The 19,812-nt window shown below is 48.1% G+C and overlaps 1 protein-coding gene across 1 annotated transcript in view; it reads left to right on the top strand.

Moving 5' to 3' along the window:
- Positions 1-18,576, top strand: part of LOC117883881 (coiled-coil domain-containing protein 33-like) — a 202,192-nt gene extending 183,616 nt beyond the window's left edge. The window contains exons 12-13 of the mRNA XM_034783715.1: positions 14,711-14,884; positions 18,556-18,576. Of these exons, the coding sequence (XP_034639606.1) occupies positions 14,711-14,884; positions 18,556-18,576 (195 nt within the window). The remainder of the gene's footprint in view (positions 1-14,710; positions 14,885-18,555) is intronic.
- The last annotated feature ends 1,236 nt before the right edge of the window (positions 18,577-19,812 follow it).

Here is a 19,812-nt window from a genome sequence, read left to right as displayed (position 1 = left end):
TGTACCTGTGCATCTAGGTCCTGAACTCCACTACTTCTCCTGCGCCCCCCCCACTGCATCCCAGAGCTCTGCCAAGGCACCTTCATTCTGCCTCTTTCCTTGCAATGCCAATACTTAAATCTCTACACAGTTTTGCCAATGCACCTCCTTTGTGATGCACAACAGCCCATATCTCTGTTGTGCTAGATTTTACCAAACCACGTGGTAGCCAGGGAAGGTGGAGCCTTCCCAAAGGTGGGGGGACCAGCCTGGGGTCCCTGTCCCCTCTGTGGCCCTGTCCCTCCTCTTCCCCTCCCCCAGGCCCTGCCCTCGACCAAGTTGGAACTTAGATGGAATTAGGGTTGCCAACTTTCTAATTGCACAAAAACGACCCTTGCCCTGCCCCCTGTCCCGTCCCTTCCCTGAGGCCCCTTCCCTGAAGCCCTGCCCCTTTTCTGAGGCCCTGCCCTCCACTGACTCCAGCCCCCTCCCTCCGTCACTCGCTGTCCCCCCACTGTCACTGGGATGAGGCAGGGGGTAGGAGTGTAGGAGGGGTGAGGGCTCCAGCTGGGAGTATGGGATCTGGGGTAGGGCCAGAAATGAGGGGTTCAGGGTGCAGGAGGGCGCTCTGGACTTGGGAAGGGGGTTGGGGTGCAGGAAGGGGTGAGGGCTCCAGCTAGGAGTGTGGGCTCTGGGGTGGGGCTGGGGGTGAGGGGTTTGGGGTGCAGGAGGGGGCTACAGGCTGGAGCCAAGGGGTTTGGAGTGTGGGAGGGGGCTCAGGGATAGGGTAGGGAGTTTGGGTGTGGGAGGGAGTGCGGGGTCCGGGAGGGAGTTTGTGTGCGGGACGGGGTTCTGACCTGGGGCAAGGGGTTCGGGATGCAGGCTCCAGCTGGGTGGCACTTATCTCAGGCTCCTGGTTGGTGGCGCAGCAGGGCTAAGGTAGTCTCCCTGCCTGCCCTGGCTCCACACTGCTCCCAGAAGTGGCCGGCATGTCTGGACCCTAGGCGGAGGCACAGGCCAGGTGGCTCTGCACAGTGTGCACTGCCTGCACCCACAGGCATTGCCCCCGCAGCTCCCATTGGCCCCGGTTCCCGGCCAATGAGAGCTGTGGAGCCAGCAGTGGGGGCGGGGCCAGCATGGAGAGCTTCCCTGATCTCCCCTGCGCCTAAGGGCCAGACATGCCGGCCGCTTTGGGGGAGCTGCACAGAGCCAAGGCAGGCAGGGAGCCTGCCTTAGCCCTGCTGCACTGCCGACGGAACTTTTAATGACTTGGGCTTGGTCTACACTAAACCCCCAAATCGAACTAGCTGAAGTTCGAAGTACCTTAGTTTGAACTTACCTCGGTCCACACGTGGCAGGCAGGCTCCCCCGTCGACTCCGCGGTACTCCTCTCGCCGAGCTGGAGTACCGCAGTCGACGGCGAGCACTTCCGGGTTCGACTTATCGCGTCCAGACAAGACGCGATAAGTCGAACCCAGAAGTTTGATTGCCAGCCGCCGAACTAGCGGCTGGGTATAGACATACCCTTGGTCAGCGGTGCTGACCGGAGCCGCCAGGGTCCCTTTTCGACAGGGCGTTCCGGTCAAAAACCAGTCACCTGACAACCCTAGCTGGACTCCGGAGAGGGCTAGGGAGCTGCAGACTCTCCACCTGCCCAAGGGATGTGTTTCTGCCCCTAGGGCCACCTGTCCAGGGTAGGTGTGGAGGGTCCACGGCTCTCTACAGCTGCTCACGTGGTTCTTACCCCGACCCAGCTCCAGCCTGCTTTGAAAGGCGGCAGACAATAGCAGACTTTGGTCTATTTGCATTTGTCTGATGCTAGGAGCTGCAAACACTGGAGATGTTTCATGGCACAGCTCGCTGCTGTCCTTGGACTAATTATACCAACCAATTAGGATACAGTCATTCTCTCAGCTCCCTGTCCATCCACGCATACCTCCGCACCCCAGAAAGGCAGGAGCTTACCTTTAGTGAGTAATCATAATCTTAGGGTCTGATTTTTCAGAATTACCAGGTTTAGGGCCTGTCAAGGCTGCTTCCTCACTCTGGACTTTAGGGTACAAATGTGGGGGCCTGCATGAAAACTTCTAAGCTTAACTACCAGCTTAGATCTGGTCCGCTGCCACCACTCCCAAATGCAATTTCCCTTCCCTGGGTAGCCTTGAGAGACTCTTCACCAATTCCCTGGTGAATATAGATCCAAACCCCTTGGATCTTAAAACAAGGAGAAATTAACCATCCCCCTCCTTTCTCCCACCAACTCCGGGTGGATCAAGATCCAACCCCCTTGGATCTAAAAACAAGGAAAAATCAATCAGGTTCTTAAAAAGAAGGCTTTTAATTAAAGAAAAAGGTAAAAATCATCTCTGTAAAATCAGGATGGAAACTAACTTTACAGGGTAATCAAACTTAAAGAGCCCAGAGGAATCCCCTCTAGCCTTAGGTTCAAAGTTACAGCAAACAGAGATAAACACTCTAGCAAAAAGGTACATTTACAGTTGAGAAAACAAAGATAAAAACTAACACGCCTTGCCTGGCTGTTTATTTGCAAGTTGGAAATATGAGAGACTTGTTCAAAAAGATTTGGAGAGCCTGGATTGATGTCTGGTCCCTCTCAGTCCCAAGAGCGAACAACCCCCAAACAAAGAGCACAAACAAAAGCCTTCCCCCCACCAAGATTTGAAAGTATCTTGTCCCCTTTGGGTCAGATGTCAGCCAGGTTACCTGAGCTTCTTAACCCTTTACAGGTAAAAGGATTTTGGAGTCTCTGGCCAGGAGGGATTTTATAGTACTGTACACGGGAGGGCTGTTGCCCTTCCCTTTATAGTTATGACAGGGCCTAATCCTAGAAAGTGCTGAGCCCCTTGTAAAGGGGTGTTGAGTTCTCTCAATTCCTTTGACTTTAATGGGAGTTGAGAGGGCTCAGCACTTTGCAAGATAGGACATTGACTGGAAAAATATGTATCATGAGTGGACAGCAATTGACACTAACTTAATGTGCCATATTATATGGCTCTATCATGTTATATTAGGCCCACTAGAGTCACACTAGGGATGACTATGGTTTGGGGTAATATCTTCCAAAACAAGCTCAGATACTCTGGCAATAGGTGTGTTATAAAAATCTATTCCCCTTCGCAGGAAGGAGGCAGAGATTTGACCCAGAAAAGGGAGAAGAGCTGGAGACTTCATGAAGTCCACTAGGGACTTTGTTATTGCTATTGGTGTTATGTGGAAGGCACCCAGATACTATGGTGATGAGTGGCAGTATAAAACCAATGGATCCATCCATCCATCCCTGAGTCTTCACTGTCAGACCTGGGCAAAAACCCCAGGCCAGATCTGAGTATTTTCTCTGAATCTTTTAATAAGTTTATCTCAGGAGCTCCTCCCATGTTCATTAGCAATAAGCGCTAGGGCAGGCAGGCAGAGTTATAAGAAATGGAACTGCTTTAAATGTGCCAAAAAGCCACATGGATTGTGGATTAAAGTAACCAGAAAAAGGCCCTCTTCTTCCATAATGAGTGTCCGCACATGGAGTTATTCTGGAATACAGTAGCTTTAAATTCACACCCTAACTTATTCCATGATAACTTTCATGTGTAGAATAGCTCTTCATGTGGATGCTCTGCTATGATGTTCCCCTCTGGTGTTATCTGGACCAGTGATCTGTTAGGTCACTCCAATCCTCGACTCTGGGAGCCAGCCTTACCTGCTCTGCTGTGAGAACCCCCACTCCCGAGCTGTTCACGCACAGCCTCTAGCATATAAGCTGCTCCCAGCTACGTGAGTGGGCACTTTTGGCCAGCCACTGCTTGGATTGTGCAACCAAATGACACTAGCCAATACCTCCGGTCCCATACACAACGCTTGGAACCTCAGTCTTGCAGTGTCCAGTTATGCCCGCTGGACAATGGAAGCTTATATGAGTTCGTCAATTTAATAAAGCAATTGATATGTACCAGGCTTGTTATCCCCATGGGAGTCTCTGACACACTTCAAACCAAACACACTGCTTCAGGTAGAATAAACAAACAAATTTATTAACTACAAAGATAGATTTTAAGTGATTATAAGTCAAAGCACAAGAAGTCAGATTTGGTCAAATGAAATTAAAGCAGAATGCATTCTAAGCTGATCTTAACATTTCCAATGCCCTTACAAACTTAGATGCTTCTCACCACAGGCTGGCTGCTTGCCCTTCAGCCAGACTCTCCCCTTTGATCAGCTCTTCAATCGCTTGGTGGTGGTGTCTGTAGATGGAGGTGAAAGAGAGCGATTGCGAGCATGGCAAATGTCTCTTCCTTTTATCATGTCCTTTCTTCCCTCTTGGATCTCCCCTCCTTCCCCCGCAGAGTCAGGTGAGCATTACCTCATCGTAGTCCCAAACTGACCAAGCGAAGGGGGGTGACTCATTCGAGAGTCCAACAGATCCTTTGTTGCTGCCTAGGCCAGTGTCCTTTGTTCCTGTGAGGCTGGGCTGGGTTTGTCCCATACATGTCCTGATGAGGAATGAACTGCCCCTCTGCTCTTGGACAGTTTTGCCTCAGCCTCTGCTCCTGGAGAGTTTTTGCCTGGGCTTGTTTTAAGCCGTGAGGACACATTTTCAGCCTCATAACTATATACCTGAAATTACAACCTATAACATTACTATAACAACAGTGCTCAGTGCATCATGAGCCTTCCAAAGACACCTGACATGACAAGCTTTGCATTGGATACCACACAATCATATTATAAGGATGAACATGGGGGTGCAGGCTGTTTCCCTGAGGTACAAAGTGTCACATCTGCTCAGTCTCCCCTCAGCCAGCCCCAGGCTAAGGCCTGGTCTCCAAACAAAAGTTGCCCCAATAGATCCTAAACTGTGAATTTAAACTGATGCAACCCCCATGTGGATGTTCTGATTTCAGTTGGAGTTGCTTTTTTTGGTTTAGCTTCAGTTTATTGGGACAAGATTAAGTCCACCTGAAATAAATCTCTCTCAGACCTAATCTCAATTTAAAAATTAGATCAACCTAGCCACATTGTGCAGGGCTATGAATAATTTCACATAGATAGATCGACCTAACCCCCAGCGTAGACATGGCTAAATTGATGGAATAATTATTTTGTGGAGCTAGCTACTGCCTCTCAAAAAGGTGGATAACTACATACCCAGAAAAACCCATCCCATCAATGTAGGAAGCATCTACACTATGGCACTACAGTGGCACCACTACAGTGTTGTAGCAGCTGTAGGTTAGACATGCCCTTAAACTGAAACTAGAGCATCTACATAAGGTTTGTCCCCAGTTTAACTGTACTCTCTTGACACAGCTTGATTTTCCTGCGCCTTAGGTCCTTTACTGATCTACATCACCCTGAAGTCTGACCCTCATTCTCCAGTTGACAGCAAGTGACCTACCCTCCTCCGTGGATCCCAGCCAGGTTTTTCAGTGACAATCTAGCCATACTCTGCACAGCAAGCCAAACCTACCCTTTCCTGTCGGCTACAGCCAAGTTTTACAGGCTCACTCTAATCAGAGGAAGAATGGCTTATTGGTTCCCTGCTCTGTCACAGACTTCCTGTGTGACCTTGGGCAAGTCACTCAGTTCCTCAGTGCCTCAGTTTCCCCAGCTGTACAATGGGGATAGTAGCCCTGCCTTGCCTCACGGTGTGTTGTGTGGGTAAAATACATTTGTGATTGTTAAACACTCAGATGCTACATTAGCAGGGCCATTTAAATACCTCCTTTAGAAAGTGCTTTGTGCAACTTCACCCAGAGACCAAACATTCCCCTGTGCACCTCCTTCCTGCCATGGCAGCACAGAGAACAGACATTCTCCTACAGGATGCATAGAGCAGGGCAGATCCTGCCTGCTATGTATTGATGGAATAAAAGCACCAGACCGTGGGGCATGACTTATTAGCCAGCTCCGTGACTGGTAGCCAGTGAATTTAAGTCCTGAAAGTTGTCAATTCCCTCTCTCTATTGAATGGTCAGGGGATAGATTGCTCCGTTTTCAGGCCCTCTTTTGAGCAGATACATTATGTAGGTGAATTTGCCTGGTCCCTTCTTAACTGGCATGCACCAAAATGTAAGCATCGGCTGATGTGGGCAATGGAGTAGTTTTCATGTGCCCTTGTAAAGGCTGGATGATGGGGTCAAACAGCTGCAGTTTCATGGATCCCTTTCTCTCTGTAACCAAGCTGAATCTAGTCACCATTGTATTTCTCTCCCACCCCAGATGGCAGGAGAGAGGAGATTTGCCAAGTGAATCTTTCTCTTTACATCTCCTCTGAACCATTTTATGCAGCAGGCCATGCATTTCAACACAGCTAAATTTTTAATCTGGGCATCTGCATTCCACAAAACACACTGAGCCAGATCTTCAGCTCGTATAAATCAATGAAGCTCCACTGACTTCAGGGCATCAACGCCAATGTACAACATCTAACAATCTGGCCTTATACATCTGTTTCACAAACGTTTAGCAGTTCCATGGATGCTATTGGGGCAGAACTGGCCCAGGTTTGGCTTTAGATCCTGAAATCAACTAGGCCTGTGATGAACCAGTGTACACAGTAGTAGTGCTGTCTAGGCATCTTGCTTTTCAAGAAATATGACTCCACTCCCTCAGGACACCAGTTTTTCTATTCCTACGCTGTTGGATTTTAATAGCCACAGTGAGTTAGGATCTTGGTTTAGCTTCTCCTTTGAAAGCCAGCTGCACAACATTAGAGCTGGTTGGAAAAAGCAATTTCTGTCCTATGGGAAAAGCTGAGATTTCAAAATTCGGTTTAATCCTGAAGTGGAATGAAAAATTGAAATCTCTGAATTTGTCTTCAGACAAAATATTCCAAAATATTTCATGTCACCCTTACATAGTATAGTATAGTCGAAACAATCACGTTGAAATGGAATGTTTTGAAAATTTTTCATTTACATTTTTGAAGAAATCGATATGATCCTGTGAAACCTTTCGGTTTTGTTAAATCAGCATTTTCTGAGGGGACAGTTTTGTTAGGAAATTTTGGCCTCACTCTACGCAGCCCCATGCTGGGGCTTTGGTTGACTATTGACTGTCAGGTAGGAACCCCTCTTATTGAATTACTAACCCTACTGCAGAGTTCGCATCTAAGTTCTCTCTATGCATCACTCTGTTTAGTGTATAAAGGCATAGCCCATGGTGCTACCCATACAGCTTCAGGCGCAAGCACATTTCCTGTTGAAAACAAGACTCAGTGATACTCCATACTAAGGACAATACAGATCCCAACTGGCTTCAAAGGGACCTTTTACTTTTTGTATATGCTGGATTTATTCACTAAGACAAACCCGTTAAGGAATTTTAGTTTGGAATGTCTTGCTGAGGAAGGCTGCTCTTCTGTTGAAAGCCCTGGACTGAGACTCAGAAGATCTGGGTTCAGTCCCTGGCTGTAGCACAGACTCTTTGTGTGAACCTTGGAGTGGGATTTTTCAAATGAACTGAGTGTTGGCTTCAATGCCAGCTCCAGCTTTTTTGCCACCCCAAGCAGCGAAAAAAAAAGAAAAGAAGAAGAACCTGATCGAGCTTCCGCCAAAGAGGAAGACAGCGAGTGAAGTACCTGCCGCCGAATTGCCGCAAAATTGCAAAATCTAGCACAACAAGCTGATTGAGCTGCCGCTGCCGATCTGGACATGCCGCCCCGACAACGGACGCACTGCCGCCCCTTTCTATTGGCCGTCCCAGGCACCTGCTTCCTTCGCTGGTGCCTGGAGCCGGCCCTGGTTGGCTTAATGCTGCTCCTATTGAAGACAATGGGAGCACAGTTAGACTAACACTGAGCACTTTGGAGTCTACTCTTAATCTCTCTGTTCTTCACTTCCCAAGTGGTTCTCAGTAGTAATTCTCCCTTTCCCCCATCCTATGTCTGCCTGACTAGTTAGACCATAAATTGTTTAAGGCAGAGAATCCTACTATGTTTTTGGACAGCATCTAGCACAACAGGGCACTGATCTACACCAGAGGACAGAGCACTGTACTGGGACTCACGAGACCTGGCATCCATCCCCAGTTCAGCCTTCTGGGTCCCTTATCTGTTCCTCAGTTTCCCTATCTGTAAAATGGTGATAATGATTGTTACATCTGATTCCCCACTCTGGCACTTTGAGTGCAGTAGGTGGGGGCCCGCAAGGATTCTAAAAATTAATACTGGCCACTCCAGGCTTGTATTAAACTCCCAAGGTTACAGCTTTTCTCTGACCTTGGATTGGTAGATCTGCCACCATCCAAGTGCAAAACCCCTTTGAGAATCCAGGAAGGCGTACTTGGGAATTCCTTCCTGCAGGGTACCCTCAAGCCCTTTTACACACACACACCCCACCCCCGGGGAAGAGCTGAGAAGAAAATAAAGGAAATCAGCTGTTGGCACCAGCTAATTAAACATGTGCACAAACCTCCTAGGACACAAAAATCCAATTCTGTTCTGAAAAAAGGTAAATTTTATTAATAAAATAAAAGAAGAAAATACATCTGGGACTTAGGTTTTTGCTAGATTTAAAAAAAAACAACTACAAGTATTAAGCATCAAAAATAGCTTTCTTGAGGTCCAGCTTAAAGTTACAAGGAAAACAAAAGCACCTGGGGTTAGCACAGAGGAATTCAAAAGCCATAAAGAAATAAAAGGGATTAAACCTAATTACTTCTTCCTAGACATTTCCTGATCTACTTACATATCTGGAGTTTTAGATCAGTGGTCTCCAAGAGGATCCTTGGGGGTGCACGGCAGGAGGAGCGCTTTTTTTTTTTTTTTTTTTTTTTTTTTTGGGCCGTCCGGGGGGGGGTCTGAGTGGCTTTTTTTTTGTTTTTGTTTTTTGCTTTGGCGTGGCAGGGGGTGCGTGCTAAAAAATTTTTTACTGATAGGGGTGCGCGATCAAAAAAGTTTGGAGACCACTGTTTTAGATAAGTAGTTTCTAGGTATGATACTGATAATTTTTTATACCTGGCCCAAGTTTGACTTGGGTAAATATAGGTCTATCAGTCTGATATCAATCCTGGGCAAGATAATGGAGTGGCTGATATGGGACATGATCAATAAAGAATTAAAGGAGAGTAATGTAATTAATTCTAATCAACATGGTCTTATGGAAAATGGATACCGTCAAACTAACTTGATATCTTCTTTTGATGAGCTCACAAGTTTGGCTGATAAAACTAATAGTGTTAATGCAGGATCCCTGGATTTCTGTAAGGTGTTTGACTTGGTACCGCATGACATTTTCATGAAAAAACTAGAATGATACAAAAGATTAAAAGCTGTCTAACTCTCAAAGTGTAATTGAAAACAGGGAACCATCATTGAATGTGTGAATTTCTAGTGGGATCCTGCAAAGATCTGTTCTTGGCCCTACACTATTTAATATTTTTATCACTAACCTAGAAGAAAACATAAAATCATTACTGATAAAGTTTGCAGATGACATGATAATTGGGGGAGTGGTAAATAACGAAGAGGACAGGTCACTGATACAGAACAATCTGGATCACTTGGTAAACTGGGTGCAAGCAAACAATATGTGTTTTAATACAGCTAAAAGTAAATGTATACATCTAGGAATGCAGGTCATACTTACAGGATGGGGATTCTATCCTGGGAAGCAATGATTCTGAGAAAGATTTGGGGTCATGGTGGATAAGCTGAATGTGAGCTCCCAGTGTGATGCTGTGGCCAAAAGGGCTAATGCAGTCCTGGGATGCATAAACAGGGGAATCTTGAGTTGGAGCAGAGAGATTATTTTACCTCTGTACTTGGCACTATGGTGCAACTGCAGCTGTAATATTGTGTCCAGTTCTGCTGTCCACAATTCAAGAACGATGTTGAAAACTTGGAGGGGGTTCATGTAAGAGCCACAAGAATGACTAAAGGATTAGAAAACATGATGTATAGTGATAGACTCAAGGAGTTCAATCTATTTAGCTTAACAAAGAGGAGGTTAAGGGATAACTTGATCACAGTTTATATGTGCCTACATGGAGAAAAGTAGAACATGATCCAATGTCTTGAAGTGGAAGCTGGACAAATTGAGACTGGAAATAAGTTGTATATTTTTAACAGTGAGGGTAATTAACAACTGGAACCATTTACCATGGGTCAAGGTAGATTCTACATCGTTGGCAATTTTTAAATCAAGTTTGGATGTCATTCTAAAATGTATGGTCTGGGAATTATTTTGGGGCAGTTCTCTGGCCTGTGTTATGGAGGAGATCAGACTAGATGATCACAGTGATCCCTTCTGACCTTGCAATTTATGAATTAATAAAGATCAATGAATCTGTACATTGTTCCATTCAACAGTGATGCAAAGGAGAGAAGAGAAAAACATCCTTTTTTTCAGGCTAACCAAACTCAACCTACATCCGTCATTGCCTAGATAACTTTAATTTATTACACTGATGCCATTTAAAAATGAAGGGGCAGATGCTCAGTTGGTATAAATTGTCATAGCTCCATTCAGCTGTCATAGCTCTGTGGAGCTATGACAATTAACGCCAGCTGACGATCTGCCCCCAAAACAACCTGTTAGACAAACCTTTCTCTACCTGGAAACATGAGCTTGACATTGACAGGGGAAATATCTCTTATTTTTCTCACATTCTGTCACTTAAACATTGTAACCAAGTAACATGTTTTTTCTTTAACAAATAAGGGTTCTGGGCTGATCACATGTGTGTATCTTCATCTTACAGTCAAACTAAACAGCCACCATATGCAGCTCCTTTAAAGTGACAAATGTTGACGGACCGCTAAGTACAATGCAGGAAGGGCTGTAAGGAGACAGGATCAATTAGCCAGATGATACAAGATCCGGGATAGAAAGGCCTCTTTGAAATGATAGCATTTTTTTTCAGTGTCTATGTGTGTGTGCCTGTACAGGTAACTATGCATAATATTGTCAAACCTGTCTAGAGGATTTAGAAACAGAGTGAATCCTGGCCTGAATGAAGTCAATGGCAAAACTCCCATTGACTCAAACAAGGCCCGTGATTTTCTCTGATTTTAATGGAAAAGACCTTTCTAAATCCCCTGTACTGCTTTGAAAGTCTCAATCTATACCTGCCTGTCTGTAGTGTTGGTGTCTATATTTATCCATCTGTGTGAAGAGAGAGAGAGAGAGAGAGAGCCTGAGTAACAAAATAAATATTGCCAAAAGAAATGAAATGCCATTGAATGAATGGGCAGACTCCCAGGCTCTCTCATTATTCTTCTGCCAGCTTCCTGCCTGCAATAATCCCAGCGCTGCCTGACTAGACAGATCCCCTTATCGCAGTATAAATTACATAAGAGTTATAGAATTGCTGCTGAAGGGAAACAGATTGGGCTGGGCTTGCTTTGTTAGATAGCTAATGAGTGGGATACAGCAGGGCAAAGCCAAAAGTGGGGAGGGGGGAAATGAATATCTTTGTTAAAGAGAATTTGTCAGTTTCTGCCTGCTACTCCCAGAGGAGTGTTCTGGGGAGAGCTAATTGAATTAAGAACATGTGCACTTCTGCTAGCAAACACTCTTTATCTCCGTCAAGTGAAGATGGCAGGCAAAGAGATGGGATTCATGGTAATTTCAGCTCGGCCAACAGCAGCTGTATGCTGCGCACTTGTAATTGCAGAGAGCATGATAAACTGTTGCATTTTGCATGATCCTGTCCCCTGGGGAGGGCAGGTTCAGGGAACCGGAGAGGGAGGAGGGATTTCCACTTGGCAGTATGGTGTCTTGCTTTCTTTGATGCCAGAGGAGCCTTTCCGAGGTCAAGGCCTCCAGCTTAATGAAATGCGTCAGCACAGAAGACAGCATCTGATGGCATTAATGAGGCAGCAATCGGGAAGTTCGTGAGGGCACCTTCAGAGCACTTGGAAAGTTCCTTGTTCTGCACATAATCTCTCCCAGTGGCAGCGGCTTTGGGGAATCAAGGAAGGAAAGGCACTCGGGCCAAAGGATGTGCGTTGTTTTGTGCCTTCAAAGACGGCTCCTCATTACTGCACTAACAAGACAGTGTCATCCACAGTCACGGAGTAAGACATAAGCAAGGGCCATTTTGCTGCTTCCCATTACAGACACCAATTTGGCAAGTTAGAGGTGCCTGAGTACTTGGGCTGTGCTAAATGAAGAGACTGTCTGCAAGGCACACACCAATCATGGGAGGCGGAGGCTTGAGATTATTGCAATGAAGAATCCTCTGGCTCCATGGAGTTTGCACAAGCCCAGCTGAATCTTCTCCAGTGAATGATCATTCCTCTTCTATTTAAGGGCCTTCTGCCTTTCCCAGTTGTTTGGGCAGCTGGTTAATTTCCCTAATATTAGCCATGTAATTGAGCCCTAAACCCAGGCCTGTATCAGCACAGGAACAACTCCGAGGGCAATGGAATTGTGTCTGTGTATCACCCTCCTGAGCACAGGCCCCTTCAAATGCAGACAGGGATTTGAGCCAATGATAACACATTAGTCAAAAGTCAGGCCTACAGATTACTGCAGAGTGGGGAGCTGCCACAGTATCAGAGGAACAGGGTTACTCCCTTGGGAACCAGGTTACAGATTATTATGGGGATGCCATGGACTTTGCTGATTGTTCCAGTGCAGAAGTGATGGCCCTCAGGGACTAGTGTTAATATAGCAGCCACTGGCATTCAGCAACTCAGTAATCAGCCACATTGGAGAGCCATGGGACAAACCATTGTCTCCCAAGAATGGGATCACTAGATAAGATACAGGCTCTGGAGAGTGGAGTCTTTGGCAACTAGTGTCACTGGGTAAACTAGGCTCGGAGACACCTGGCCCAGATCCACAAAAGTATTTAGGCTCCTCACTCCCAGTGTCTGGCTGAGAACTCAGAGCCTGTCCCTTCCCCAGTGAACCTAGTTACAGTCATGGGGAACAGTGGCACCTAGATTTGTTTTGTCAAAGAAACCACAAGCAGAGAAATGCAGAATAGCAGAATCAGATTGTGGGAGGGAGTTGGCAGAGCCATGGGGTCCAGGCCAGGGAAGCAGAGATTGCTACAGCTCAGAAACCAGGGAGTGTGGCAATGTTTGGCAGAGGTCCAGCACCAAAATACCAGGTCACGAATGAGGAGCATTGGCAGACCAGGGTACAAGCTCAACATTGCCACAGCATGTCACTGCTGAGCTGCATTGTCTGAGGGGTCTGCCTGTTCATGGTATCCCAGCCGCCATGGGCCCAATACTTACAGAAACCAAAACCTTCAAGTGGTGGAATAAATGAAAGCTAAAATCTGGGAGGCCCGTCACCACTGGGAGAAGCAGAAGGCAGGTGCTGATGCCAACGGGGGTGGAGGGTTGTTGTAATTCATCAGGCAAATTCTGCAAAGCATAAAGCCACTCTCCCCTCTCCCACCATCCTAACCATGACCCCTCTTCCAGGGCAGCAGCAAGGGTACTATGGACTCCATTGTTTATTTCATTAGATCCAACTTCCCTCTCTAACCAGATTAGATGCTAGTCTATAAAACCCAGGCTGGCGGGGGAGGGAGGCAGAGCTGAGTGGCTGGAAATGAAGGAAGGTAAAATCGCATTACAGTCCTGAATCAACATCTGGCTCAAGCCCTGGCTCTGCTTGCTATGTGCACCACGCCAATCCCTTGCAAAGCCCACTGTGCTGGGACAGCCCTAGGGACCAGGGCCGGCTCTAAGCACCAGTATTCCAAGCATGTGCTTGGGACGGCCCTTTTCAAGGTGCAGCATTCCAGCCTTTTGGGGGCGGCACTTTGCTTCGGTGGTGGTGCTCCGGCCCCCCCCTTTTTTTTTTGCTTGGGGCATCAAAAAACTGGAGCCGGCCCTGCTAGGGACGTTTGCCACCGTAGCATTTCCATGCGGGTTTTGGAAACACTTTGCGAAGCTACGTTCTTGTGATCCTTCAGGGCTGCTCTCTACCCAGACCTCTCTCCTACGCAGCCAACAGCATAGATTCCACCCTGAAAAGCCTGGGAAGGCACAGTCAGCCAGAAGAGAAGTCAGCCCCCTTTCCCAGCATGGGGCTGATGGGGTGGAAGACACATAAAAAACAGCATGTAGGCCAAAGGACGAGACTGGGCTGTTAACAGGCACAGGGCATATCTGTTGAGAAAGGCAGGAGCCATAGATACCTAGCAACTCACTTCAGGAAATTAAGCCTCGAAAGTCCACAGGCCTCATATGCCACTGTGACACAGGGAGGGATTATTATCCCCACTTAGCAATAGGAAATGAGGGCCAGAGAGGTTAAGTGCAAGGCTCTAGCAGAGCTAGGAATTAGACCCACAACCCTGACTCCTATGTTCTGTGCCCCTAGTCCCAGCAGCCTTCCCCTCTCATTGGCTAGTTCACAGCCCCAGCAGGAGTCAGGCAGAGCAGCACCTCTGAAAGTGAAGCCCGTAGTGCCTGAGATCTGTCGTTGACAGGAACAGACTGTGCAGGGTTTGATTTTTCAGAAGCCCTGCACGACTCTCTGCCTGCTTTATGTGCATGGCTATCCCAGCTGGGCAGACCAGCATGGCCAGAGCACATGGAAATTAGGGGCAGAATTACTCTCACATTTCTGGAGGCAGCTGGGAGCTTCTGGGCTATTGAAAATCAGGCCCGAGGGGTCTTGATTTCTAAGAAGCAAACACAGGAGAGAATATGGGTTATTCAGAACCCAGTCCCCCTGCTCTTTTCAGCTCTGATCCATTGCCTACATCTAAGCTCTCTCCATCTAAGCTGTATTGTTGTTTTTTCCAGAGACCGGATATGTTTCTCACCCCGTCCAACACTGACACCCTTCCCATCCTGGATCCCAAACTCCTGGGGAAGATTGGGGCGATCAGGGAGCCCTGGGCACAGTCTTCCTCTCTTGTACCATATGCTTCTGTCAAAGGGGACAAATCAAAGTTAGCACTTCAGCCCCCAGATGAGGTAAGTTCTCTCCTTTCCCCGCTGACATAGATTGCCCACATAGGACTTAAGAGCATTGCACAGGTGTGACGTTCCCCTCTGGTGTTATCTGGACCGATGATCTGCTAGGCCTCTCCAGTCCTTGACTCTGGGAGCCAGCCTTACCCAGCTCTGCTGTGAGAACCGCCACTCCTGGGCTGTTCACACACAGCCTCTGGCATGTAAGCTGCTCCCAGCTACTTGCAAGCGAATGACACTAGACAATATCTCCAGTCCCAGAAACAACCATAGGAACCTGTCTTGCAGTGTCCAGTTATGCCCGCTGGACATATATAAGTTCGTCAATTTAACAAAGAAATTGATATGTACCAGGCTTGTTATCCCCACGGGAGCCTCTGACACACTTCAAACCAAACACACTGCTTCAGGTAGTATAAACCAACAGATTTATTAGCTATAAAGATAGATTTTAAGTGATTATAAATCAAAGCATAACAAGTCAGAGTGGTTATCAAAAGAAAAGAAAATATAAGCACGCAGTCTAAACTCTCAACACTATTAGACTGGGCAGCAACTAGATTTGGCAGTTTTTCTTACCCCACTGGATATTGCAATCCTTAATATACAGGTTTGTTCCTTAAACCTGGGCCAGTCTCCTGTGTTGGAGTCTTGTCTTCTCTGTATCTTGGTTGCTTGCTGCATAGATGGGGCAGGAAAAGGGCCCCGTATGTGTCCACTCTGTTTGTTTTATACCCTCAGTCCATGTGCTTTTGAAACACAAGTCCAGGCACATCTTGGGGGCATTGATGAGTCTCTCAGCAAGGTTGAGCAATTCCCCTGGTGGGGCCTCATGCAGGTGAGTCATTGCATTGTAGCTCTCTTGCTAGACAATGGCTGTTGATGGGGTGAGGGGTGCTTGGCGGCCACAGGAAATAACTCCTGGGGGGCGGGGAGCTTGGCGGGCCGCAGCAAATAACTCTGCAAGCAGTGTATTTGAGACCCCTGATCTAAGGGGACTGTTGTCCCCTTACTAAAACTTAGTGGGGGAGGAGGTTGGTTGGCCATCTCCCAGTACCAAAAGGAAGGGTCGATGGGAAATCAGGATCCTGAGACTGACAGTCCCAGCAGCAATGGGGAGCGGCCAATACTCCAGATCAGCCTGATTGACAGGGCAGGCAGGCTAATGAGGGAATCAGGAGGCTGGGGGGTCCCATCCTCCTTGTGAGCGGAACTGCCAGACATGCCAAACCCACACAGAAATTGGGCTTGTTTTTAGTTTAATTGGCTTGTGAGTTGCTTGTTGGCTAGTTTTTGGCTTGTTGCTTGTTTGGCTTGTAGCATGTTGCTTGTTGTAGCTTATTGCTTCTTTTTTTTTTTTTTTATAATCTCCCGGCAAGCAGGGGCAAGGGGTGGGGAGAGAGTCAGGGGTGCACTGTGGGCCCACCACAGGCCCAGACTGCATGCCGGGGGGATCTAGTCACATAGAGTGCTGGGGTTCTTAGGGATTGGCTTGTTTTGGCCTTGTTTTGAAATGGGATTAGCTTGATTTTTGGCTTATTGTGAAAGTCAGGGTGTTTATTTATCGCATGAAAGTTGGCAACTGTGGGAACTGCCTGGAATAGAGTAGGACCAGACTAAGGAAAGAGCAGGGGCCTGAGCCGAGCTCAGGAGCAGGGCCTCGCCAGCCAGAGAGAACCCGAGAAGCAGCCCAGGGAGCAGGGCAGTGCTGGGAGCAGAGCCACAGCAACAAGAGCCAGAGAAGCAGCCCAGGGAACAGGTCAGTGCTGGGAGGAGAACTGCAGCAACCAGAGCCAGAGGGGCCAGATAAGCAGCCCAGGGGGCTGGAGGCAGAGCAGCAGCAGTGCTGGGGCTGGAGCTGGGGCTGGAGCAGTATTGAGCTAGGTGCGGTGAGCAGCTGGGGAGAGTGAGGGGAGACCCTGAGCAGTGAGCCCAGTGCAGGGAGACACCCCCAGCCAAGAGATCTTGCAAGCCAGACATGGAGGGGGATCACAACGTCAATGGGAGGGAGGGAGAACGACGCTGTGGGGAAGGACTCTGCCACCTAGAGCCTGAAGGTGTGTGGTGACCACCAGAGCGAGTGTCTGACCCGCAACCTTTCTGCAGCACAGCCAGGGCCTTGGCAGGAGGCCTGGGACGTGTGAGGAACAGACTGTGAATCATAGACTCATAGAAGATTAGGGTTGGAAGAGACCTCAGGGTTGGAAGAGACCTAGTCCAACCCGTTGCTCAAAGCAGGACCAACACCAACTAAATAATTTGTCAAGCTGGGCCTTAAAAACCTCTAAGGATGGAGATTCCACCTCTTCCCCGGGTAACCCATTCCAGTGCTTCACCACCCTCCTAGTAAAATAGTTTTTCCTAATATCCAACCTAGATCTCCCCCACTGCAACTTGAGACCATTGCTCCTTGTTCTGTCATCTGCCACCACTGAGAACAGCCGAGCTCCATCCTCTTTGGAACCCCCCTTCAGATAGTTGAAGGCTGCTATCAAATCCACCCTCACTCTTCTCTTCTGCAGACTAAATAACCCCTGTTCCCTCAGCCTCTCCTCGTAAGTCATGTGCCCCAGCCCCTTGATCACTTTCGTTGACCTCTCTCCAATTTGTCCACATCCTTTCTGTAGTAGGGAGCCCAAAACTGGATGCAGTACTCTAGATGTGGCCTCACCGGTGCCAAATAGAGGGGAATAATCACTTCCCTTGATCTGCTGGGAATGCTCCTACTAATGCAGCCCAATATACTATTAGCCTTCCTGGCAACAAGGGCACATTGCTGATTCATATCCAGCTTCTCAACAGCAGAGTCAAGGGAAAGGGTTGGGATGGCTTTGTGGCCTGCATCATGCGGGAGGTCAGACTAGATGATCATAATGGTCCCTTCTGACCTTAAAGTCTATGAGTCTATGAGTCATCCACTGTAATCCCCAAGTCCTTTTCTGCAGAACTGCTGCCTAGCCACTCAATCCCTAGACTGTAGCAGTGCCTGGGATTCTTCTGTCCTAAGTGCAGGACTCTGCATTTGTCCTTGTTGAACCTCATCAGATTTCTTTTGGCCCAATCCTCTCATTTGTCTAGGTCACTCTGGATCCTATCCCTACCCTCCAGCGTATCTACCTCTCCCCCCAGCTTAGTGTCATCTGCGAACTTGCTGAGGGTGCAATCTATCCCATTGTCCAGATCATTAATAAAGATGTTGAACAAAACCGGCCCCTGGACCGGCCCCTGGGGCACTCCACTTGATACCAGCTGCCAACTAGCCATTGAGCCATTGATCACTACCCGTTGAGCCCGACATTCTAGCCAGTGTGGCAAGGCACCTTCTCGGTCTCCCCAGCCTCCGCTGCTTTTCGCCCTGGCGAGACAGGCTTGGGTAATATAGTCCCTCTTGGTGGCACAGGGGAAGTCCATTCCTTCTCTCCACCAGTCTTTTTAGCTTATTTTTCTTCCTTATGGGAGGGAATGCAGCCTCTCCTCCTGGTGAGGCTCGTTGTCTTACTACTCGTAACCTACTGGCAGCAGGACTCCTCTCTCTTCTCTTCCCCCTTCTTCCCCCAGGGAAGGGTTTAAAAAGGTCTCAGACAGCCCTTAGTTGGAATCAGTTGATCCTAATTAACCTCAGGTAGCTCAGCTCTCAGCTGATTCTAATTGATACTCTGGTAACCCCTTCTCAGCTGAACCTGATTGACCTGTAGTTACCCAACCAGTTGATAGGGAGGACAGCCTTTTAACCCTCTGAGACTGATTTCTGCCCCCCCCCCATTGCAGCTGTCTGTCCTGAGTTTATCACCCCCACCCCCACCACCGCCCGCTCAACACTACGGGGTTGGACTACTTGGGTCGGCAAACAGTGTACCCTTGAAAGGCCATCCGAGTTGCCATGCTTGATTCCGGACCTATGTTGTACTCTGAAGAGGAAAGGCTGTAGCAACAGGAACCACCTTGTCACTCTTGCATTTCTCTCTTTGTTTTGGTGCATCCACTTCAGAGGGGCATGGTCCGTGACAAGGGTAAACCTCCGTCCGAGTAGCTAGTAGCGAAGGCTTTCTACGGCCCACTTTACTGCCAGGCATTCCTTCTCTACTACAGCATATTTACGTTCCCTGGGCAGGAGTTTCCTACTGAGGAACAGGACTGGGTGTTCTTCTCCAACCATTTGTGAAAGAACCGCTCCCAACCCAACCTCAGAGGCATCAGTTTGCAAGTAAACAGTTTCTCCCAGTCTGGAGCTACCAGCACTGGGTCAGTGCAGAGGGCGGTCTGCAGATCTGCAAAAGCCTCCTCAGCCACACTAGACCATCTTACTATGTCTGGGCCACCGGCTTTTGTTAGATCTGTTAACGGGCATGCCCTGGTAGCAAAGTGGGGGATGAACCGCCTGTAGTATCCAACCAGCCCCAGGAACACTCTGACCTGTTTCTTCCGGACTGGTCAGGACCAATTCTGTATTGCCTCTAACTTGTTGAGTTGGGGCTCCACCACACCCCTCCCCACTATATATCCGAGGTATTTGGCTTCTGCTAGCCCAATTGCGCATTTGGAGGGATTTGCAGTCAGCCCCGCCTTCCTCAGGGTGTCCAGGACTGCTTCCACCTTCCCCAAGTGCGTCTCCCCGTCTGGGCTATGTATAATGATGTCATCGAGATAGGCAGCCGCATACTTGCCATGTGGACGCAACAGTTTGTCCATGAGCCGTTGGAAAGTTGCAGGAGCCCCATGTAAACCAAAAGGGAGGACAGTGTACTGATAAAGTCCCTCTGGTGTTGAAAAGGCCGTCTTCTCTTTGTCGGCCTTGGCCAAGGGAATTTGCCAATAAGGGTGGACAAAAATCGTGCTTTTCCCAGTCGGTCAATTAGCTCATCTATTTGGGGGTATAAGGTGCACATCAAATTGGGACACTTCATTCAGTTTCTGGAAGTCATTGCAGAACC

The sequence above is a fragment of the Trachemys scripta genome, chromosome 10 (genome assembly GCF_013100865.1).
Source record: "Trachemys scripta elegans isolate TJP31775 chromosome 10, CAS_Tse_1.0, whole genome shotgun sequence".
NCBI classification, from domain to species: Eukaryota; Metazoa; Chordata; order Testudines; family Emydidae; genus Trachemys; species Trachemys scripta.
Note: the sequence above shows the minus strand (reverse complement) of the source record. Positions and strands in the feature narration are given on the sequence as shown.